This window comes from Somniosus microcephalus, chromosome 15, assembly GCF_052327205.1.
Source record: "Somniosus microcephalus isolate GS21.2 chromosome 15, FLI_Smic_1.0, whole genome shotgun sequence".
Classification (NCBI taxonomy): Eukaryota; Metazoa; Chordata; class Chondrichthyes; order Squaliformes; family Somniosidae; genus Somniosus; species Somniosus microcephalus.
In genome coordinates, this window is record NC_141001.1 from 53,542,257 (window position 1) to 53,567,178 (window position 24,922).

Here is a 24,922-nt window from a genome sequence, read left to right on the forward strand (position 1 = left end):
TTGAAGAAAGCAAGCTGGCAGAGGTTAGGGAAGGAGCTCCCTGCCTGCCCCGCGTCCCGGCACACTGTTGGAAGTATTTGAAGGACAGGTAATGGATAATAAAAAGGGCATTGAATAGAAATGGAGAATGATCAGAGTTGAGCACAGTAAAATTTAGGTCCTTCATCCTATTATTTAACTTACCTGAATAACCATAGACTTCATTATACTTTCTATGCATTTGCAAGCCTTATTTTCAAAAAACTGCATGCTGTTCTTTGCATTTAAAACATAATGTCAGCGTGCCAGCATGGATATGGACTGAGAAAATCGACATGCTTCACTTACCATTCTGCAACCTTGACAGTCTTTAATGTAGATTAATAAATTACTTACATTAAGTAGCAGGAGAGGTTGGCCTAAAGACTATCTTCTGAGTGTTATAAAAAAACCATAACAGATTCAAATGAAATTTCAAAGTAAGTGCTTCCAAGGAGACCCTTACTTTATGACTTGGTCCTGATTCATCACAGGGACCATTCCCAATTAAGTGTTGATTTTCACTTAGTTGAAATTGGGATTATCCTAATAGAATTTTTGTACAGTACAATAGGAAGACCCTTGTGGGAATGCTTCACATATACTTTAAAATAAGCAAAAGCAAGATTATTTTCTTAAATTAACTCATTTTTGGAATTCTTTATGTAAGGACCAATCCAGCCCATTTCCAATGTTTGGTCCCTGTTAGGAATCAAGGACTGTTTATTTAAACAATGGCATTTATTGATCTGTAAACAACAATACTGGAAAGTCTGTCATCCAGGTCATGTCTGTAAGATCTACTCAATAACCCGACTTTGTGCCAACTGTTAAGAAGATTCTTTAACCAAATCTTTGGGTGGATGTTATGGGCACTCAGCCCCACATTTTGTCAAATTATCCATGATGCATCACAGAACTGGCATCAATCACACACCGTGAACACAGACAGAGGTTACCGCGTAGATGAACAAACAGTAAAAGTAATCATGCCAATGAGAGAACCCTAGCACAAAGCATTGTGGATAACTTAAAAAAGGTGAGTGGTCAGAGTTTGATACCACACAGTATTAATAATGGGGTCCTCGAAAAACACTTGATCCTGGCTTGGTCTAGACCACAGCTTTTTCTGATGCACTGATAACATAAAACTTATTATCCTTAATAATTGCTGGCTGGTAGGAACTCCAGGACAACTATCTCGTCGTGGGGGTTTTAGAGAGCGACTTCACAATTTGCAACATTCAATTAGTTTAAGACTGTCATTCTAGAGAGCATTACAGACTTCCCATCACTCCAGGTGAACATATTTTATCATTTAGTCTTGTGCGCTCGCAAAAAACTTTGTTAATTTACATCAATTTTTAACAACAGCACCTGCAGTGGTGGATGCTCAAGGCTACTGTGCGCCATACCATCAAAGAAGTGTGACATCCATGTTAAAGCATTGATGATTGTGATGCAATTAGTGCAGATTTACTGAGCCATACTCATACGAGAAAAGGCTCAACGTGTAACAACCATTTGGGCTTATATAGTCTTACTATGAAACCAAAATTCCCATCATTTTTTAATTTTTTGAATCAAGCAAAAAGACATGAAAAAGTATCTTAAGTGCTGTAGGATTTCTCCTCCCCCATTTTCAAAAACATAGTTTTCTTCAAAAATGCATTCCTGGCTATTGTAAACTGAAAACAAGGATGTTCTCTAAACATACATATGTGAAGCTTTCATTCTGTGATCATAGCGGCGAAAGGCCTGAAGAATTTCTGAGTATGGGAGTTATTCACAATGCTCTGCGCCATGGCTTGACAGCCTCCATGGAGGCAACATCAAATTAGACAGTGCATTCTCTGTATAAGGTAAGAGAAAATCCATTGGAAGAAATCAGGGTACTAGGTAAAGTGGAAGAGGGATTAAAGAGAAAGGAACATAACAATACATCGTAAATGTATCAATATGGGACTGGAATCGAATAGGAAATCATTTAGTTTGGTTAAAGATTATGGAGTTTCCACACAACTGGATTTCAGGCAAGTCAAGTTTTTTGTTTATAAAATATCAAAAGTGGAAATGGAATTTATAATTATTTATATTTATTTTAATTTTCATCTCTTAAAAATGGTGACAGCTGTAGGGACACAAATTTTGCAGACACAATAGTCCTCCAGCACTTTAACCATTCCTTGCATGAGCTTAGATGCCGAGTGTTGGCAGGCTTTTCCACTGCCGAGCTCAATTCTATCCTTAACTGATGCCCACTGGCTTTCCATTACTGTCACTAAGGTGGAGGCGGGACTGCCGGGAAAATGGCAGAATCTGGGGGCAGGTACCCATCCCGCCCCCAACCTGCCTCCGTGCCATCTTCCCAGAAGGCGGGTACCTGACCCGCGCCGGGTCCCATCTCCTGGAGGCGGGAAGGGGATTACAGCCACTTAACTGCTTGTTAACAGGTAGTTAACAGGCAGTTAAGAGGATTATCCCCATTTTTCCAGCAGAGGTGCAGGCTTCCCGACGTCGGGGAAACCCCGCCAGGGTCACCGAGGCGAGCAGTAGGTCTGCGGGGATCGGAGGGGTGCAAAAGTGCACTGTGAAGGTGAGTGATGGGTGCAAGTGTGGAGAGGTAATATGTGAGGTGAGTGAAAAGTGATAGAAAAAGTTACCTTACCTTTGTTTCTTCCTGCAGGCTTCAATTGTTGGGGATGCGGAGGCTCCGTCATCTCAATGGCAGAGATGACAGAATGGCTGCTGCATTCTCCGGTACAACAGCCATCTGATTTTTGCTCACAGAAGAGGTTTGGTGAGTCTTGAGTACAAGAACTCACCAAACAACAGAGAATGTCAGTGTTTGACAGCTTCTCAAAGCTGTCAAACGATGACAATTCATCTGTCAAACATTTTTGACAGATGAAATGTCATACTCTGACATTCTCTGTAACCGGCTTCCCCTTAATTGGCCTGCTAAGCCTGCTGGGCGGTTGGTAGCATTGGTTGGCCACAAGTTGATGGAAGCGGAACTAAAATCCGACAAGCAGCAGTCCCGCCTCCAACATGCCCCCATTGACAAAATCACCCCCTAAATAACAACCAGGGAGCAGGAACTCTAGCTGATTTTTCTCCTGCCTAGCCCAAGAACACCAAGGTCGATTGTAACACCCCATAACATCGTGGAGTGAGCTCAGTTAACTCAGCACAGACCAGGGATCACATCTGGAATCTTTTTTGGCTGTATCGTTTAGTACCGCACAAGAGGAAAGGATTTTTTTGAATGGAACATTAAGCAATCTGATTATAATCTACACTGACTGAAGTAGTAAAACATATACCCAATACAAATGTAAAATTCCAGTGCACTGATACTGTTCACTATTATTGGACACAAGTCCTGGTCAAATAGGACATTCGTTTTTTGGCAGGTTAGTTATATGATCCCTGGAATTTGGTTGCACCATCTCATTTTTTTACTGAACTCCCTCAAACCTGAACCAATCGTGCATTTTAAAAATCATTAGAAGGGGTCATAGTTTAGGTTACCACCAAGGCTGAAAAAAGCAAGAGAAAAGCAGAGGTAGACCAGGAAGTAGTAATTAGCTTTTAAGTGCCTCTAATGTTCGTAGGAGAGTCTGAGGGAAGTAAGACGTCTGATCCACAAGTTACCTTAAGGCAGGAGCAAGTCTTTTCACTAAGATGGATTTTTTTTAAATGGTGACTGAGTTGTGTGGAGACTGACATTTCTGAAAACAGTTTGAACTCTTGTATGTGCATTTCATAAAGGAAGAATTGAATTCCAACAGGCACGGAGAGGCTAAAGAATGATCACAATTCTAGACAGCATTGCATGAGCTGTTTCCACTTGCAGACCTGTGCCATGCCTGCTTGAATTGAATTTCTGTTAGCTTCGTCCATAGTAAATACATTCGATGGCCATGCTTGTATGTTCCTATTGACGAGAAGGAGTTGGAGGGGTGGATAGCAATGTACTCACTGCTTTTGAAGTTCATCAATGCGATTTCTGGCTGTAGTAATCTGTAAATAACATATGCTCATTAGTGCATGTTGCTGAAGACTGACACAGTTACCTGTGATTGGAGGTTTGGACCACTTGGCTGTTGAATGTTTTGTTCTTGCAGAAGAACTCAAGAAAAGGCAGCGAGGGACCTGTTGGATGAAATTTTGCAAGTTGCCCATTGTGCACATCTAGACCAATACTTACTGCGTCTTCTTCTTGTCCCTACTTCAATCCCACAGGAAGGCACCCTAGAAAAAGTGAAGGACTCTGGACTTATGACAACCTGTGGACCTGGCTCGAGAACTGTACTGGACTGTTGTAGCTAGCCTGAAAGCTTGTCAAGGAGGCAGCAGGTTTAACCAGAGACCAATTAAATATTGAAAAGATGTTGGACCTACAGGGAAGGATTAAAGAAAAAGTCTGTACTACTGTTTTATAAAGGGTCAGGATCCATATACTACGCACATCCTCATAGCTGCGTAGAAAAGATTTCCTTTTTGTTCAAAATAAGCTTTAATTTTTTTTATATAATTAATTATGATCCACTAATCAAACAGTGAGTGGATGCATTTCTAAATAGATTTTGTACAATGCATTTTGTGTAGCAAGAATGAGAAAACAAAATAAATGTCCATTCACAATATCCTTGTAATAATGATCCTTTAATACTTCTGAAGCAACTAAAAAGTCCCTTAACCAGTACAAATGACCAGAAGTTCACTAATCCATCTGTGGCGTGCACAATATTTGAGTAATGGGCCAATATAAATTGAGAAAATTGGATTTATTTGCAATTCCCCCCATGTAGACTTGACATTAAAAATTGAGATTATCTGCAAAATTAGATGTCTAGGAACTGTTTGATATAATAAAATATATTGCCCAATAACACATTGCATCCTCCTTAAATGTGTGAGGTTGTCTACATGTTACTATGGGACTTTGTTTTGAAATAAGAATTCCAGTTGAAGTGCAAGACAGATGACTGGGTGACCAACTTCTGAGGTGGTGGTCCAACAAGTCATTCTTTGGATTGGGAGGGCACAGGTTTCTATCCCCAATCTAACCATCTTACCCCTTCAGTAAGTGAGTTTGTAGTCTTATCCCTGCTACCAGATGGAGTCAATGAACAGTGGACAAGTACCTCCTACAAGGAGGGAAAGAGGAAGGGAAAAAGTGAGTCACATGAGGCAGCACTCTCATGTTTCTTAATGGACAGATCAAGACTGGCATTGAAGGATGCCTGATAGCAGATTACCTGCCCATCCTCTAGGGCTAGAGAATGATGTGTTGTGAATGGCAAGAAATCCCTGTCATTACAGGACAAACACAAGTCAAATAATGGCATGGCCAGTGCTACCTAATGACCTTAGTCCAAAAAGGTCTTTGCATTCACTAAGAATTGTATTCTCATAATGAACCGGACTGGACAAATACAGTATGATCAGCTGATTGGTAAGATAATTCCATTTCAATTTAAGAGAGAAGCATTTTGAACTCATTGAGTATTCTAATAGCAATAAAGTCACTTGGAGCTAGATTTCATTTAGATGAAGTTAGAAATAAAATGCTGGGTTTTAATCAGAATGGTTACCTGCTACCTCCTCCCTGCATGTTTGATGGTTTCTTGGCTTACCATGCAGCCGGCCCATGCATGTTCCAGGCAGGACCCCTACAGCTGCAGCACTTATAATGGCGCTGTTTAGTACTTACAACTTAGACAGTAGCTCCAATCTCTTACGTAGTGATGTAACCTAAAATAAATTACAGCAACATGCATTTCAGTGGAACATTGAAAATGTGAATTATGTCAGGAAGCAACCTGTACAATTTTAATTAAAGTAATTTAAAAAAAATCAGGTATAAGATTATGTGGAATATTCTGTAAAATATTGGTCCTAACAGAAACATTTGCAATTTTTTGCATATATTAAGTAAATATATATGTAATGATATCAGCAAATAGTGATGATATTTGTCTGTGTTTGATTACTTATGCCTTACAGCATATTTGTCTGTGTTTTTGATTACTTGTGCCTGACCAGCAGAGGTCATGTGACGCAGACAAGCAGGCTGAGGGTTTTACTTTCAGTTTCATTCTAGATGCATCACAGCATAGTGTGTTCTGTAAAGGCTGTTAAAAAGAGTTGAATAGACTTTAGATTAAAACTCATTCTCTTTCAATAAATGAGTCGTTATTGAACCCACAAAGAAATCAAAACATGATGTCAGAAGTGGCTGAAAGAGAAAAAATCTGAAGTTAGCAACTTGATGGGACAGTGAAAGCAGTTGTGGCAAGTAAGCGAAATCAGCTCTCCACATATTAGCAAGACAGAAGAGAACATCGTTGCTTACCATTAGAGAATAGCTAACGAAGTGAAAAAATGGAAGGTTTACTCCCACCGGCGACGCGTCAATTGACAGGTAATGTGGCTGAAAATTGGAGAAGGTTCAAACAACGTTTAGAGTTGTATTTAGCGGCAATCGGAGCTGACGAGAAAAGTGATAAACAAAAATCGTCCGTGTTCTTACATGTCGTGGGTGATGCAGCGCTGGAGGTATATAATAATTTCATATTTGCTGTTGATGGAGACAAAATGAAGCTAGATAAAATAATGGAACAGTTTGAGGCCTACTGCATACCTAAACGCAACGTGACCTTTGAGAGGCACAAATTTTTCACATGTGTACAGAAAATCGGCGAGACTATTGATCAGTATGTGACTGAACTGAGAAACCGGAGCAAATCGTGTGAATTTGGGGGACTCATAGACTCGCTGATAAAAGACAGACTGGTGTGTGGTATTCCAGATGATGGTCTAAGGGAAAGACTGCTAAGAGAGCAAGATCTAGACCTGGGAAAAGCCATAGCACTGTGTAGGGCTACAGAGACTGTGAAGTTGCAGGCAAAGGAGCTGTTCAGTGACAGTAGCTGCAACGTGGATGCAGTGAGAAAGAACGGATACAAACCGTTTAACAAAGAGAGCGCCAATGTGAAAAAAGAGACGTGGCCAGCAAACGAAAATGAAAGGGACAATCGGAAGTCATGTAGTCGATGCGGTACACAGCATCCACCAAGAAAGTGTCCAGCATATGGTAAAACATGCAATAGATGCAACAAAAACAACCATTATGCCCGTTGCTGTAAGAACCAAGCGCAACAAAGCAAGGTCCATACAGTAGATGAAAGCGAGATAGAGGAATTCAATGTAGATGTTGTGTCTGAAAACAAAAAAGAAGAAAGAGACTGGATGTTGACACTAAAAGTGAATGACATACACATTCCATTTAAATTGGATACTGGAGCACAAGTTAATGTGATATCAGAGACCGATTTTAAGAGAATTAGACCCAGACCAAAGTTACATGGAATACAAGTGAAAGTGACCGGATACTCAGGTACTGATATACCAGTGAAAGGAAAATGCATTGTCAAAGTAACACACAAGGACAGAGAGCACACGCTAGCATTAATCGTGGTGCCAAAGGATGTGCAAGCCATACTAGGTTTAAAAGCCTGTGAGAGACTGAACCTGGTAAAGAGAGTCCTCGTTGTGGAAAGTGAAAGAGAGACAGTCTATGATGAACTGAATGTTGCGTACACACCGGGTAAGCTGATGTATACAGCAGACACGTTGTCCAGAGCTGTTGACCCAGGAGAGCCCGCAAACACAGTGAAAAGACTGAAGTACAAGGCAAAAGACAGTGGAACTGACTTCGACCAGAGCATGCTTGTATACCGCACAACGCCGCTCGAGTGTGGTATGTCACCAGCCCAACTCCTGATGGGACGTTGGCTAAGGTCAAACCTACCCATCCCGGAGAACCTCCTGAAAACAAAAGAGGGGGAGAAAGTGAGGAAGTTCAAAGAACAACCTGATCACACAGCTGAGAACCAATCATCTGAAGCAACAACTCAGATTCAAGGACAATCAATCAGAAAATCCTCAAGACACGTGAAGCCTCCTGAGAGACTCATTGAGCAAATTTAAGGACTATTGTTAAAGAAGGAAGTAATGTTATCTTATTCTTTCTTCAAGTTCTAGTGTATTGACATATTTCATGTGAACACACAAAGCAAGGGTAAAAAACCTTGATCATGATAATGATAATGTAAGTTCATTAAATGTTGTTAGTTAAAAGTAAAATACTTTTGTTTTAAGAAAGGGAGATGTAATGATATCAGCAAATAGTGATGATATTTGTCTGTGTTTGATTACTTATGCCTTACAGCATATTTGTCTGTGTTTTTGATTACTTGTGCCTGACCAGCAGAGGTCATGTGACGCAGACAAGCAGGCTGAGGGTTTTACTTTCAGTTTCATTCTAGATGCATCACAGCATAGTGTGTTCTGTAAAGGCTGTTAAAAAGAGTTGAATAGACTTTAGATTAAAACTTATTCTCTTTCAATAAATGAGTCGTTATTGAACCCACAAAGAAATCAAAACAATATACAGGAAACTTTCTGGTATCCGGCACTGACGTGACCGAGCTGGTGCCGTACCATCAAAACTGCCGTAGAAACCAGCGCTAATGTTAAAACATACAGAGCTTTTGAGCTCCGTGTGACTCAACAAACCCTGTTGCTTAGCAACAGCTTCAAAACAGTTGGCCGCAGCTTAAAAGCGTCTCTGTAGCTAAGCAACAGCTTTAGCTAGACCTTGCAGAGCCTGACTGGAAAAAAAAAGCAACGAGAAGTAAAAAAACTTATAGGAAACGGCTCCTGAATTTTGCCGGTAGATAGAGCTTTCCGGACATTTAACCTCCGGTTAAATGAAAGTTTCCTGTATTATGCAACATATTAATGTCTCAATAATATTTTCATTTTCAGTATGAGTGTGGAAATATTTAACTCTCATCAAACATTTCTTCTTTAATCTCTGACTGGCAGTTCTGTTGTCCTATTTGGCCATGATTAATGAAGAGGGATGCAGTTTTATTCAGTTCACTAGGGCCTCCATCTTCCTACATCTTTTTCCAAAAGAGAACACAGAACATCAAGCTATATATCAATATATATCAGTTATCTAGAGTGCTAACAAGAGATTGTCCATTTAGGGAGGTTGCTTGGATATATCTATCAGGGTAACTGGGGATGGATAATTCTGAAGGATGAAACTGCAGCTGAGATTCTTCAATTAGCCTGTTATGCTCTGGTCTCCAGTACAATACAGGCAGAGTCCCTTGAGTACTATTCAATCAGTGCTTCAGTGTTGAGCACTGCACTGAACAAGGTAACAAGCCTCAAGTGAGACTAGAGATTAAAATTGTTTTTCCTCCCAGAAGAGTCGCAGAACTGTGGAGCAGTCCCAGTAAAAGCAATTGATTCTAAAACAACCATGTCCTTCAGAAAGGGGCTAGATAAACATCTGATTGGAAATGAGATAGGCGTATATCAAGATGATCTAGCACTCAATAGAACATTGTGATCCTCTGTGGCTGTCAGCGATGGGAAAGTTGTTGTTTGTAGAAGGCAGTAGCTCAGGGTAAAGATGTGGGAATGAATGACTATTTTGGACTTCGCTTGATTGTCTTTGCGGATCAAGGAGTACTTGTACAGAACTTTCCTGAAGGAGACTAAATGGGTGGGGCAGAATCCATGATAGTATCCACCCTATATGTTCTGTGGAAATAGCAGGCTTGATGGGCTGAATGGCCTTTTCTCAATCCATCATTTCTCACGCTTTTCTGACATACTAATCTGTGTTTCTGATCCTTTGAAGAATAACAGTGAAGAGCTCTCTGTTGCCAATTACATGGCAAAATATGTGATTTGTTGACAACTGGACATGCTAGATGCGATTGGGGGAGAGTTGACCATCTTCAATCAAGTTTGAAAATATAGTAGTTAACCTATTATATTTCACATTTAAAACAGCATTGCTATGGTCCATTACAGATTTTGTGTGCTTTAATGTCTCTCATTTACTGCTTTTTGCAACATTAGTAACTGCTAGATCTGAAATGGAGAAATGACAAAAAGTTCAGTAAGATTACTGGTGTCCATGCAAAATACCATTGCTAGCACACAAGAAGAAATATGTTTACAGCCCTGTAATTATACACAGTAATCTCAACCTCCCATGCCACTCAACAAATGTAAAGTAAAAACATTCACTCAACAGTTGTTCCTCAAAACTTGAAAATGCTCCCCATTATTTTGTTATAGTATTAAGTATACAGCTTGAAGGATCAGTAATTTGTAGTGCATGTAGGGAATTAACCATCAATTCATAGTTACTGATTAATCCTAATTTCTTGTGTTTTATGGCAATCAATAGCAATTGATCTTATTCATTACCATAATTTAATATACTGGAGGGATGATTTCCCCTGTACATTTCCTCTAACTGCACCCCTGTGCTCACAGCAGGGAGTCACCCTTTCAAGGAGTGTGGATGGGACTACAAAGTTGTTGCTTTCTTTTTTATCCTTGCCTCTTCTGAATGCGGCTTCCCCGTTAGGAGCATGGAATGGTGGAATCAACCTTTATGTCACAAAATTATAAAGCTATCTATCTATCTAGCTATATATAAACCGGTATGTCTGTCTCTCTGTCTGTCTCTCTGTCTGTCTCTCTGTCTGTCTCCCTGTCTGTCTCTCTGTCTGGCTATACAATCAAAAGTTATAGAGCGTACCTACATGTATGTTATATTGAAAGAAAGCTTATCGTTAGGGGACTCTCGTAGGTGTATTTACTTTTTGGTTGGACAAAAATTGTGCCGATGGTATACCAAAAATGTTCAAAATTCCGCTCATTATCCGCTCATTAGCATCGAATGACGTGAAGGTTGACCAATCGTACAGTCGAGCGACCCGACAGTTGACCAATCGCTGCGTCACGGGGGCGGGTTCATTGTGTGTGCGGGCGGGCCATCCTACAGTTGAGTGATGTGACGATTGACCAATCCTACACTTCAGTGACCTGATGGTTGACCAATCGGTGCGTGTGTGGGTGGGCCTAATCATTCTGAACTGAGGTGAGTGTCAGCCATCTTGATTCTTAACTATTCATTTCTTTTTCCCATCGGGGTTTTATCTTTTTTTTAAAAATACAAACATTTCGGCCATTTCCTCCACACTTGCATTGGAAATCAACTTTTTTAATTTTTTTAAAAACCCAGGGAGTGCTTTCCGACAAAGACGTTGCGGTTTTCATTCGGAGGCAGACGCGGGGGGGGGGGGGGGGGGGGGGGGGGGGAGAACGTTTAATGGATTTTTCCATGTTTTAATTACTGACTTTTAAAAATTTTACTTCAGTTTTTTCCTAAAAATATAAATAAACTCTCTGTTCATAGCTCCTTATTTCTCTCGGGGTTTTATCTTTAAAAAAATAAATAAAAACATTTCGGCTCCTTCGCCTCATGTCACCTAGCAACAGTAACCAGGGAAGCCTCAGTCCAACGTGACAAGCAATGACTACAACTACCAGCATGCTGTGTGCGTGCTGCACATGCGCATTCAGGGTGTAAATGGGCGTGCTCCGACTCACTCGCTCCCTCCCTCCAGTCCCCGGCGGCGTCTGAAGCCTGAGACACAGAGCGCGGTAGCGCAGGCCCAGCCGCAATTGGCGGTCTTCAAGCCGGCTTGGGAGGGCGGGGGGGGGAGCTGCTCGGGAGGGAGAGAGGGAGGGAGGAGGAGGGGCGCCAGAGCTCGGGAGGGCGGGGGGGGCCGCCGGGGCTCGGGAGGGCGGGGGGGCCGCCGGGACTCGGGAGAGGGGGAAGGGTTACCCCGGCAACCGGGCCCGGCTGTCTCTCACAGCCTCAAGCCAGCTCACGCCCGTTCCCGGGGCTTGGCTCCATTTGTGGCTGCGGGCCACTCGCCCTCTCTCTCTCCTTTCCCCCCTCCCCCCTCCCCCTCCCTCCCTCTCCCCCCTCCCTCTCCCCCCTCCCCCTCCCCATCCCCCCCCTCCCTCTCCCTCCCTCCCCCCTCCTCTCCCCTCTCCCCTCTCCCCCTCTCTCTCTCCCCCCTCCTCACCCTCTCTCCCCTGCCTCACCCTCTCTCTCTGCCCCCTCCCTCCACCTCTCTCTCCCCCTCCCTCCCCCTCTCTCTCTCCCCCCTCCCTCCCCCTCCCTCTCTCTCCCTCCCTCCCCCCTCTCTCTCTCTGCCTCCCTCCCCCTCTCTCTCTCCCCCCTCCCTCCCCCTCTCTCTCTCCCCCTCCCTCCCCCTCTCTCTCTCCCCCTCTCTCTCTGCCCCCTCCCTCCCTCTCTTTCTCTGCCCCCTCCCTCCCCCCCTCTCTCTCTGCCCCCTCCCTCCCTCTCTTTCTCTGCCCCCTCCCTCCCCCTCTTTCTCTGCCCCCTCCCTCCCCCTCTCTCTATCCCCCTCTCTCTCTGCCCCCTCTCTCCCCCTCTCTCTCTGCCCCCTCCCTCCCCCTCTCTCTCTCTGCCCCCTCCCTCCCCCTCTCTCTCTCCCCCTCTCTCTCTCCCCCCTCTCTCTCTCTCCCCCCTCTCTCTCTCCCCCCAGTCTCTCTCTCTCCCCCAGTCGCTCTCTCTCTTCCCCCCAGTCGCTCTCTCTCTTTCCCCCAGTCGCTCTCTCTCTTTCCCCCAGTCGCTCTCTCTTCCCCCCAGTCGCTCTCTCTCTTCCCCCCAGTCACTCTCTCTCTTCCCCCCAGTCGCTCTCTCTCTTCCCCAGTTGCTCTCTCTCTTCCCCCCAGTCGTGCTCTCTCTTCCCCCCAGTCGCGCTCTCTCTTCCCCCCAGTCGCGCTCTCTCTTCCCCCCAGTCGCGCTCTCTCTTCCCCCCAGTCGCGCTCTCTCTTCCCCCCCAGTCGCGCTCTCTCTTCCCCCCAATCGCTCTCTCTCTTCCCCCCAGTCGCTCTCTCTCTTCCCCCCGTCGCTCTCTCTCTTCCCCCCAGTCGCGCTCTCTCTTCCCCCCAGTCGCGCTCTCTCTTCCCCCCAGTCGCGCTCTCTCTTCCCCCAGTCGCGCTCTCTCTTCCCCCCAGTCGCGCTCTCTCTTCCCCCCAGTCGCGCTCTCTCTTCCCCCCAGTCGCTCTCTCTCTTCCCCCCAGTCGCTCTCTCTCTTCCCCCCGTCGCTCTCTCTCTTCCCCCCAGTCGCTCTCTCTCTTCCCCCCAGTCCCTCTCTCTCTTCCCCCCGTCTCTCTCTCTCTTCCCCCCAGTCGCTCTCTCTCTTCCCCCCAGTCGCTCTCTCTCTTCCCCCCAGTCACTCTCTCTCTCTCTTCCAACAACAACATGCCCTCAAAAAAGCCTCGGCACCGCCGGGCACTCCAGCTAGTATATATATCTAAAAGAGTTTGTCTGTCTGTCTGTCTGTCTGTCCGGCTATACAATCAAAAGTTATAGAGCGTACCTACACGCATGTTATATCAAAAGAAAGCTTATCGTTAGGGGAGTCTCATAGGCATATTTACTTTTTGGTCAGACAAAAGTTGTTCGGACAGTATACAAAAAACTTTCAAAAATCCTCAAAACTCCGCACATTAGTGGTTGACCAATCCTACCTCTCATTAGCGCTGAGTGACGTGCTGGTTGACCAATCCTACAGTTCAGTGACCTGATGGTTGACCAATCGCTGCGTCACAGGCGGGACCTAATCCTCCAGTCTCCCGAAACTTTGCCGCCATTTTTTTCATCCCCACAGCCACAGCACCAGCCAAACAAACCCCCACATTGCGGCTCCGGGAGCGGCAGGTCAGTTTACACATGGCGGGCGGGGGAGCAGCAGCAGCCGGCCATCAACCGCGCCACCCGCGGGGGAGCTCAGCTGGGGTCCGTCTCGGCCCCAGAGCCCGGCCGGGCCTGAAGCGCTAGGCCCCGCACGGCCGGTATCACAACAGCACCGGGCCTCAGGCGCTAGGCAGCGAGAGGGGACGGAGGGACAGAGAGAGGGGGAGGGAGGGGAGGGAGGGAGAGGAGAGGGGGAGAAGGAGGGACAGAGAGAGGGGACAGACAGGGGCAGGGAGACCGCGCGGCCCAAAATTGCCCTGGCAACGCCGGGCACCCCCAGCTAGTTCTTTATAAAAGGGTTTACAATTTCATAACGTGTAGCGCACGCAAAGAAGCATCGCTCTCAATCGGTAGACATTTGAGATCATGATCATCATGTACTTTGAAAGAAAATGGCAGCCATGTTCCAACAATGTTGTCTCCCAGAAGTACACGCTAGCTTTGCTATGATATATATTAGAATCTCAAGACAGTCATAACACCGTATTTTAATATAGCGACAAGGGAAAATCCAAACATAAATAACAGTCAATGGTAGCTAACTGGAAATTAAGAGAATTCTAAAGATCCTCAAGGTTTTGATGGGCTGAGATTGCTAGACAAGAATCATAGGAGTGAACATTTATACATGAAGCATGGGGGCTGTTTTGCCATGTGCTTTAATTATCATTTGTATGGATTGGTATTACCAACTATGTCAGGAGTCCAAATCCAATATCAAGTACTGTTTTCGCTTGACTTCGGCAACATTACACAATTGGAAAGCTTTGGGTGGTAGCGCAGAGGCATTTAGCAACACATCTCCAGAGGACTACAAGTGACCCTGAGCACCACTGGTATCGATTAAGAAAACCCTAGTTAAAAGTGTTGAAACGCAAATTATTGAGCATGATACATTCAGTCCACCTCAGTTGAATTGGAAATTGGATGGTATATTATTTCAAGCATTGAAATGACCTGACAGTCTGAGAACAGAATTACAAGAGGCACAGACTGAAACAGACAACTGGATGATCTACATAATTAAATTCCAATTGAATGTTTTTACTTTACCATACACACAGTGCAATGACTCTCTCATTGTGAGAAGCTATTAAGAAGTTTCTTGTAATACTTAATACCCACAAATAAGGAAGAAATAAGGAAGATCTGTAACTTTAGTTGTCTCCTTGCTTTAATGCATTGGTTCTGATCGGGATACATACCTCGTACTTCTGTCTCTTCAGTTTGTCACCCATATCGAATTTTTCAGATTCTAGTTGGCACAGCCAGTCGTATAGTTCCTTGGCTTTTTCCCTGGTAATTTAATAAAACAGTAACAACAATATCACCGAGACATCAGTCCTACATTGGTCACCTTCAAACAGGGGTTGGTAATAGCAAGGGCAGAAGGCAGGGAAATCGGAAGGGTCCACAGGGCCCACCTTCATTTACATGTGAGGGAGGAGGAGCAGCGTGGGATCGGGCACCCTGTGGTGAGATAGGAAGAAAATTGAGGTTGGTGGTCATAGGGCTAGGGATGTAGCAATAGGCCGCATTGCCCAATTATCCTTCATCTTTTGCTGCTACACTACCCAATTTCAGGTGGTTTCATGGAGGAAAATCCTGCCCGAGGTGTTTCAAAAAGTAGGCTATATGAGGAGACAATCATTGATTCTGTTGTCGGAGACAATAAAAATAATTATTTTAATTTCAAAACTGTAGGCTGGCTAAGATGGCTTGAAATGTGAAAAGATCACTGAGGTCATCAAATCTGCTCCTTTTGCAGCCCCTGCAAGACTACATCAGACTTGAACACTCCCCATCACCACCTCCCCACCGCGCCACCCCCCACTGCCCCCAAGATCTTTATACTCTCTTTCCTGATGCCCATATGTATGTGGAAGAGGCAGAGAATCGAGATTAAGTGGATAACCCTTTCAGAGACCCAGCATAGGTGCGATGAACCAAATGGCCTCTTTCTGTGCTGTAAAATTCTATGATTCTAGATAAATCGAGGAGAGCTACCAATATCTCTATAACCCACAATCTCCTTTCTGAATAGGTATTGATCCAGTCCATTTTTTAAAGGTATCAACTGATCCAGAATTAACTAATTATTCTGGTGGTCTGGGGAAAGGGATCCAATTCGCATTGCAAAGGCTGGGTTTTGAGGGAAAATGTTTGTGCAAAACTCACCACATTTTCCTTTAATGTTGCCATTACTTCCCTGAAGTGGCAAGTATAAAATATATGGATACTTTCATCAAAAATTAAACACTGGCACATTTGTAGGGACTCACTTAAGCTTGTCTTCATTAAGATGGTCAATGTTGAGTGGCTTGCGTCTGTCTGCTAGGATTTTCTTCTTCGCTTCCCTTCCAGTCTGCTTCTTGCCTCTCTTCTGGTCAGCCTGATTTAACAATGGAATTAAAATGTAAGAAAGATAGCATGACTTAAATTTTAAGTATCAGGGAATCGTGATAGAGTTTATAGTTCTATCAATTTTTCAACTGGTTTATTCAAGCAAATTTATACCTTCTACTATACCGAATTGCCTGGGATTTTCTGCTTCAGCATTCCTGGAGAGCATATCAACAAATAATTTATTTTAATCGTCAGAAAATTGTAGACTGGGCATGTGGAATTTCCTAATATGCACCAGGAATGCTAGACTTTGGTTTTTGTTTGCTTTTCAGCTAAGATAGGGAGAATCAAGGGACACATCTCGATGAAGCCCATCGATAGGCACCTCTTCCCGTTCGGCTTTCCCAGCTTAAAAATAGAACTTTATGGCTCCAATATCAACTCCATCCCTTTCCTGGGCTTTGGACAGGTGCACTGTAGTGGCTGGGAACAAAACATCCCCCATGTGCTAAGAACGGGACACTGGGGCCTATATTTTCATGGATCCACATTCTGCAGCATATGCTGGCATTTTACCTTGGCAAGGTAGCTGCTGTATTGAGCACCCATGCTGCTCAGAGCCTTCTTCTTCTTGGCATCTTCACCAGCCCTCTTCCTGACTTCATCCTCTTCCTTTCTTGCTTTTTCCTCCTGTTGAATGAATAATAAGAGATTATAAAATATGATGGGCAAGAAACAGAGTTTAGCACAGAACATATAAAAAACAAATAGATGCTTCAAATCTTTAAATTCAAAGAGAGAAAGAACTTGCATTTATTAACATCTTATCTCTCAGATATATCCCAAAGTGATTCACGCACAATTAATTACTTTGAAGTGCATTCTGACATAGTCTAAGATCGCAGATGAAGAACATTCACTTGAGGGAGGTGTCAGATAACAGCTTGCTCCTGGAACAATAACCCGGCATGGGTCAGTGCATTCAGCAGACTGGGGGGAGATTTAAAGGTGAGAAAATGAATTTGCAACCCAGCTTCTCCCAATTGATGCCACCTCTAGCATTTCTCCAGTGTCGACAGCCCTGAGTTGACCTCTTGACTTTTTTGACACGCAGGAATTTGCTCCTTTGTTGTGTATCACTAAGGTCGATGAGAATCTAAACAATTCAAATCCACCAGAGTACAGTGACTTACCAACTGCCTGGTCTGACGCTCCTTCTCCTTCTCGGCCTGAATCCTTTGCTGTTCAGCTCTTTCTGCTCTGCGTTTTTCCTGTGGGGTGGAGAAAAAATAAATGGAGAAAGTGTGTTTACCTTGTTCAGAGACAACAACTATTTAATTGCAGTACATTAAGAAAGTAACAACAACTTATATTTATATAGTGTGGCGGAGACCACATAGGGACAATAACACAACTCACAATGTATAGCCAATGTTGTTATATGTACTTAAACACAATCCACTATGTATAGCCAATGTTGTTATATGTACGTACTGGGTTGGGTTATTGGGGCAGGGTCCCTTTAAGAGCGTCGGTAGCGTGATGACGTCATGTGTCGGTAGCGTGATGACGTCATAGCCCTGCAACGAGGCTGAGACTCTCAGTCCTCATGGAGAGTGAATAAAGTAACACGCGTTTTGCCTTTGCTGCAACAAAAGTCTCAGAGCCTGTTGATTTCTAGCGACTCCAACATTGGTGACCCCGCTGCTCTTTTGGACGATTCCAAAGACCTCATCCGAAATGGCGACGAACGCCGTTTCCATCAAATTACCCGAGTTTTGGGAATGACAGGCTGCCGCTTGGTTCACCCAGGCTGAGGCTCAATTTGCACTCCGGGACATCACCGCGGATGACACGAGGTACTACTACATCGTCTCTGCTCTCGGCAGCTCCACCGCGGCCAGAGTCGCGAACCTGCTCGAAAACCCCCCCGGAGCTCAACAAATTCGAAATGCTGAAAACGCACCTCTTAGAAACTTTTGGACTCACCGAAGCCAAGCGCGCACGCCAGCTTCTCTCTCTACCCGGGCTTGGCGACTCCACCCCACATGCTGGCCCTCCTGGGCACACACAGGCCATGCTTCCTCTTCAAGGAACTGTTCCTTCAACAGCTGCCAGGTCAGGTACGGTCGGCTTTAGCCAACTCTTCCAGTACCGATTTCCGCGACCTGGCCAAGGAGGCTGACACATTTTTCTCCGCCGGGCAACAGTACTGCGCGGCCATGCAGAGCCCTGCCCCCACTGATACAGCCCAACGGCGGCAGCCCCCAAGCCTCTGCTTCTACCATGCGCAGTTTGGCCCCAAAGCCAGGAAGTGCCGGCCCCTGTGCAGTTTTCCCACGTCGAAACAAACGAAAGACCACTCGTTGGCTGCTATGGCTGTCGGCCGTTCAGGCAGTTTGTTATTTATTACGGACACCGACTCCGGATGTCGTTTTCTTTGCGACACGGGTGCCCAGGTGAGCGTCCTGCCCGCGTCAACCATAGACATGCAAGGGGGGAACCACGGCCCCGTCCTCGAAGCCGCCAACGGCAGTTCCATCCGCACCTTCGGGAAACGGAGCGTGGTGCTTTGTTTTGGCAGGCAGCTGTTCACCTGGGACTTTGTCACGGCAAAAGTGTCCATCCCCCTTCTTGGCGCTGACTTCCTCTGCGCCAATGGCCTTTTGGTTGATGTCAAGAACCAACGTCTCATCAACACTGAGACTTTCAGCTCGCTCCCGTGTTCCCTCAGCGGGTCCAGCACGACAAAGTTGTCCAGCGGAATCTCAGCCTCTGACGAGTTTTCCCGCCTCCTCGCCGAGTTCCCGGACCTCACGAAGCCCACGTTCTTGTCCGCCGCCACCAAACACGGGGTAGAACACCACATCTTGACCACCGGTCCGCCCGTCTATGCCCGCACTCGGCGCCTCGACCCGGGGAAACTCGCCATCGCTAAAGCCGAGTTCATCACCATGGAGCGCCTCGGCATCATCCGCCGGTTGAACAGTCCATGGGCCTCGCCCCTCCACATCGCTCCAAAACCAGGCGGCAGGTGGCACCCGTGTGGCGATTACCGGCGCCTCAACGACGCTACGACCCCCGACCGCTACCTGATTCCACACATCCAGGACTTTTCCGCCCGCCTGGCCGGGAAAGTGGTATTCTCGAAAGTGGATCTCATCCGGGGTTACCACCAGGTCCCTGTCCGGCCGCAGGACGTCCCGAAAACTGTGGTGATCACCCCGTTCGGGCTGTTCGAATTCCTTTGCATGCCATTCGGCCTCAAAAAGGCCGCACAGGCTTTTCAACACCTAATGGACACCGTGTTACGGGACCTGGCATTCCTGTTCGTATACCTGGACAACATCCTCATCACCAGCACCTCCAGGACGGAGCATGTGTCGCACCTGTGGACTCTCTTCCAACGCCTCAGCCAGCACGGTCTAATCGTCTACCCGGCCAAGTGCCAGTTCGGGCTGTCCTCGATCGACTTTCTCGGGCACCGCATCACGAAGGATGGGGCGGTGCCACTGCCATCGAAAGTGGAGGCCGTGATGGACTTCCCGCGACCCCTCACCGTGAAGGCCCTGCAGGAGTTTTTGGGCATGGTGAACTTTTACCATCGCTTCGTCCCCCGAGCAGCCCAGCTTATGCGGCCCCTTTACGAGGCCCTCAAAGGCAAGCCCGACAAGCTCGCCGTCGACTGGTCCGAGGAGACGGCCAATTCTTTCACGGACATGAAAAGGGCCCTGGCTAACGCGACCATGCTGGCGCATCCATTACCTGGTGCGCCGATCGCTCTCACCACCGACGCCTCAGACTATGCGGTTGAAGCCGTCCACGAACAGTGGGTCAACGGCACCTGGCAGCCGCTCACCTTCTTCAGCCGGCAGCTCCGCCCCAATGAGCGGAAGTACAGCACCTTCGATCGCAAGCTTCTCGGCCTCTACCTCGCCGTTCGACACTTCCGTTTCCTACTGGAGGCTCGCCCGTTCACAGCGTTCGTGGACCACAAACCGTTGACCTTCGCCGTGGCCAAAGCTTCCGAGCCGTGGTCGGCCCGTCAGCAATGCCAGCTGGCCTTCATCTCAGAGTTTACAACGGACATCTAGCATGTGGCTGGGAAAGACAACCCCGTCGCCGACTGTCTCTCCCGAGCCATCGCCAGCGCCGTACACCTCGGCATCGACTACACTCGCATGGCGGCCGACCAGGCCTCCAACCCAGACGTCCAGGCCTACAGGATGGCGGTCGCGGGCCTTCAACTAGCAGACGTCGCGTTCGATGATGCCGGCACCACACTCCTGTGCGACATCTCTGTTGGGCAGCCACGTCTCGTCGTGCCCGACGGGTGGAGATGGCAAGTTTTTGACGCCATCCATAATCTTTCCCACCCGGGCAGGAAGCCGTCACAGAAGCTGGTGGCGGCTAAGTTCATCTGGCACGGGCTCAGGAAAGACGTTCGCGACTGGGCCAGCACCTGCGTGGTATGCCAACGCTCGAAAGTGCATCGCCATACTAAGGCCCCGTTGGCGCCTTTTGCGGTGCCCGAGAGGCGGTTCGACCATGTTAACGTGGACCTGGTGGGGCCCCTGCCGCCCTCCCGCGGGTTCACCCACCTCCTCACAATGGTCGACAGAACCACCCGATGGCCGGAAGCCGTCCCGCTGTCTTCAACGACGTCCGCCAATGTGGCTTGGGCGTTTATCAGCACTTGGGTCGCCTGGTTCGGCGCCCCATCTGACATTTCCTCCGACCGGGGGCCCCAGTTCACGTCAGAGCTCTGGAACGCTGTCGCCCGAGGCCTCGGGTTGTGACTCCACCGCACCACAGCATACCAACCTCAGGCTAACAGACTGTGCGAACGGTTTCATCGCTCCATGAAGGCCGCTCTCCGGGCCAGCCTCCGGGACGACAGTTGGATTGACAGACTCCCGTGGGTCATGCTGGGACTCAGGACCGCCCCCAAGGAGGACCTCCAGTCCTCGTCCGCCGAGCTCGTCTACGGACAGCTGCTGCGGGTTCCTGGGGATTTCGTCCCCAATGCAACGGAACCTTGGTCCGCAGCCTGTCAGCGGTCCGACCTTCTGGACAACGCCAAGGTTTTCGCACCGGTGCCCACGTTGCAGCACAGCCTCCCGCAGTCCCACGTTCCGCTCGACCATCGTGCGGCGGAGTACGTTTTTGTCCACCACGACGCCCACCGGGGACCTCTTCAGCCACCCTACGATGGACCATTCTGCGTCCTGGAAACCGGGGTCAAGACCTTCGTAGTGGATGTCGGCGGTAAGCCGGACTGCATTTCCCTGGACCGTCTTAAGCCGGCCCACCTGGATCTGGACCGACCCGTTGAGTTGGCACAGCCCCCGAGGCGGGGCCGACCTCCGGTTTCTGCACCCTTAGTCCACCACCGAGCGAGGTTCCTCCGACGAACCCCCCCGGTCCCCGCCCCGGAATTGAGGAGCCATTCCGACCGTGTGATCCGGCTCCCCCAACGACTGACATTGCCAGTGCTAGTGAATTCTGGGGGGACGTATGTGGCGGAGACCACATAGGGACAATAACACAACTCACAATGTGTAGCCAATGTTGTTATATGTACCTAAACAAAATTCACTATGTATAGCCAATGTTGTTATATGTATGTACTGGGTTGGGTTATCGGGGCAGGGTCCCTTTAAGAGCGTCGGTAGCATGATGATGTCATGCGTCGGTAGCGTGATGACGTCATAGCCCTGCAACAAGGCTGAGACTCTCAATCCTCATGGAGAGTGAATAAAGTAACACGCGTTTTGCCTTTGCTGCAACAAAAGTCTCAGAGCCTGTTGATTTCTAGTGACTCCAACAATAGCGCCTTTAATATAGTAAAATGTCCCAAGGCACTTCACAGGAGCGTTATCAAACAAAATGTGACACCGAGCCACATAAGGAGATATTAGGGCAGATGACTACAAGCTTGGTAAAGAAGTAGGTTTTAGAGGGTAGATGTTAAAGGAGGAAAGAGTGGTAGAGAGGTGGAGAGGTTTAGGGAGAAAATTCCAGAGCTTAGGGCCTTGGCAGCTGAAGGCATGGCCGCAAATCATGAAGCGATTAAAATTGGGGATGCGCAAGAGTCCAGAATTGGAGGAGTGCAGATATCTCAGAGGGTTGTAGGGCTGGAGGAGGTTACAGAGATAGGGTGGGGCGAGGCCATTGAGGGATTTGAAAACTAGGATGAGAATTTTAAAATCGAGGTGTTGCTTAATTGGGAACCAACAAGTGGCATCGCATCGCAGTGCACACAGCACCATGACTGTCACTGCAGCCAGAGTGCATCTTTACTGTTGCAATGTACAGCAGCAGTACAACTGTAGTGTGTGCAGTGACACAACTGTCATGGTGGGATACTGTGGGGCAACAATACCACAGATGCAGTGTGCAGAGACACCTTTGTCTCAGCCTGACACGGCGATTACAGCATGAGGAGACAGCTCCACAGTGCCATCATTGGTAGGAATTCCTTCCGTTGCTTTAGTATCAATGCAACACTCACAATCCTGTCTTTCAGGGCAATCAGTTCCTCTTCCTCCTTCTTCCTATGCTCGAAATGAAGATCAATCAGGGTCTGCAGCTCATTCAGATCTTTGTTCTGGCGTTTCTTCTGGATGTCCTGAACACCACACAAACATATAAACGTCAGAGCAGCATAAGAAATATCAGATCACCATGAGTGAGCAGATTCACACAATCAGAAGGGCATAGTGCTAGTGTGTTTATAACATTGCTCCAATCCACTGAATACCCTCTATTGAACTTGAGGCAGAATCCTAAATAACACAAATGTGAAAGGCATCATGGAAATCATATTCAATGCAAGGTGTGACTCAGGAACTCTGAGATGAGCATGATATTAGACAAACATACTAATCTATCAATATATAAATGCTTTGCACTTAGTGTACATCTGACATACTTCAGAATTCACACTTGAGTGTGCCAATGTATAAAAACTGTAGAAAGGCAGCTATTTCCTGCTAGTTTTGCTCTGCCAATCTAAGGAAACATCCCTCAACAATTAGTCTCTAATTGACCTCATTAAATGGCTATTTATACCACTTCCCCACAGCAGTGGCCTTAAAAGAACAAGCCAGGTTAAAGCCATCTATGCAATTAAACATCGCAACCTGAGCCTAGTTGAGCGATGCCACCAGGGATCAGGTAACATCAAGAATAAAATAGTTTGGCTGCATTTGATGGTTCATACGTTAAATGCACTGCCTGCTGTGGAGATGAGTTATATAGACTAAGTCTGATTCCTGGTTTGTGCTCTATTAACTAATCTTGTTTGTGCAAATAGCTGAAACAGGTTGCCATGAATAATAGTTGAAAGCAGGGCACTGGACTCATTACAACTGCAATGGAAAGATGGTAGGGATGGCATTCTGAAAGAAATGAGCTGAAGGGGTTTTTGAACCTATCTTGTAATCTTATTTTGTGATCTCAGTCTGGCCCTATCGTTAGCCGCAATGCTCCTCCTTCTAGGGTGGGGGGAAATTAATCAGCGAAGATTCCTGCTTCTAGTCATTACAGTATCTTAGTGCCCTTGCTGGGAAGTGTACATGTGGATATTGGTGTATGGTAGAATCAGAATTGGCTGGGTCGCCTCACGATTACATAACGCACTGATGCTAACTTTCTGGTCTCACACTTAAAGAATGACCACTTAAGTAAGTTCTAGAGAATAGCCAGTGCCTGTAGAACCTTGTTCCAATTTGAGTACCTCTCTTTGGGAGAGGATGGAGAATACTGTGAGAAAGAAGAAAAAACATCAAAACAATGCTGAATTTGCTCCCTCACGGAATCCTGCTCAGAATAGAAACAACAGTAGTAGTTTGATAATGTATGTTCAGGAAGGAAAATTTCATGAAAACATCAACAAAACAGCGAGCTTGTCCACAGGGTATTTCTTGTTTGATAAATTCCTGTACTCACATCAAAGTCAACTTTCTCACCATCTGGGATTTTAGGAGCCGTCAGTCTGTAAAAAGCAACAGGAATTAATGACGGTTAGAATGGTATGAAAGTTTTTGGGACTTTTTTTGCAAATTGTTTCTTCACCATGGTGAAGGATGTGTGTGCAGGGGAATGAAACATTTTCAATTTCAGTGATCCTCCCTAATCCCTCCCCCTAGCCACCTCCACAATAAAACATTTTCACAGTAAAGACACTGCAGCAATTTTCACTTTGGATGTGGGTGGAAATCTGGTGGTTACAGATTGCCCGCCCATTACACACCTTGTTCAATTCTCCTTTCCAGAGCCATCAGTTTTCCACACGCGTTGAAAGTGAAAATTACCCCCATTATATAAAAGCTGTTGTTATTATTGCTCCCTGCAGTGTTTCAATAACCCTGGTCAGATCCCCTCTGTTCCCCACGTTGTTGCAGTAGCCCCAGCATATTCCCATTTCCCTTCGGCTGTCTCGGCTGCTTCAGCGGCCCACTTCCTTCCCATCCCACAATCTCCTCATTCCGAGCTAAACATGGGGAGGGTTAAGACAAAGGGTAGGTGAATAAAGCAGAAGAGATAAGGGTAACTTCAACAATCTTGTGCTCCAAGCAATGAGGCTTGCTCAAAGGGAGCATGGGTCATAGAATTAGGGCTCATCCCTTCTAGCAAGGTTCAATGCAGAAAACATGGGATCACTGAATTCACCTGGGGGAAAAAAACTAGAGAGAGAGAGCAACAAGAGGGAAAAAGAGAAATAGAAGAGTGCAGAGAAGAACAAGGGAAAGAGTGAAGCAGGAAGGAGGAGAGAGCAACATGAGGAGGAGATAGATGAAGGGAAGTGAAGGATGAAAGAGAGACAGAGAAACAAGGAAAGGAGAGAAAAGTAGAATCATAGAC

General features: G+C 46.4%; 1 protein-coding gene across 1 annotated transcript in view; it reads right to left on the bottom strand.

The window, feature by feature from the left end:
• Positions 1-24,922, bottom strand: part of tnnt3a (troponin T type 3a (skeletal, fast)) — a 55,631-nt gene that overhangs the window by 2,309 nt on the left and 28,400 nt on the right. Inside the window, exons 9-15 of the mRNA XM_086008511.1 lie at positions 24,008-24,053; positions 22,569-22,685; positions 17,248-17,325; positions 16,631-16,744; positions 15,991-16,100; positions 14,914-15,004; positions 4,004-4,044 (exon numbers count right to left, since the gene is read on the bottom strand). Of these exons, the coding sequence (XP_085864637.1) occupies positions 4,004-4,044; positions 14,914-15,004; positions 15,991-16,100; positions 16,631-16,744; positions 17,248-17,325; positions 22,569-22,685; positions 24,008-24,053 (597 nt within the window). The remainder of the gene's footprint in view (positions 1-4,003; positions 4,045-14,913; positions 15,005-15,990; positions 16,101-16,630; positions 16,745-17,247; positions 17,326-22,568; positions 22,686-24,007; positions 24,054-24,922) is intronic.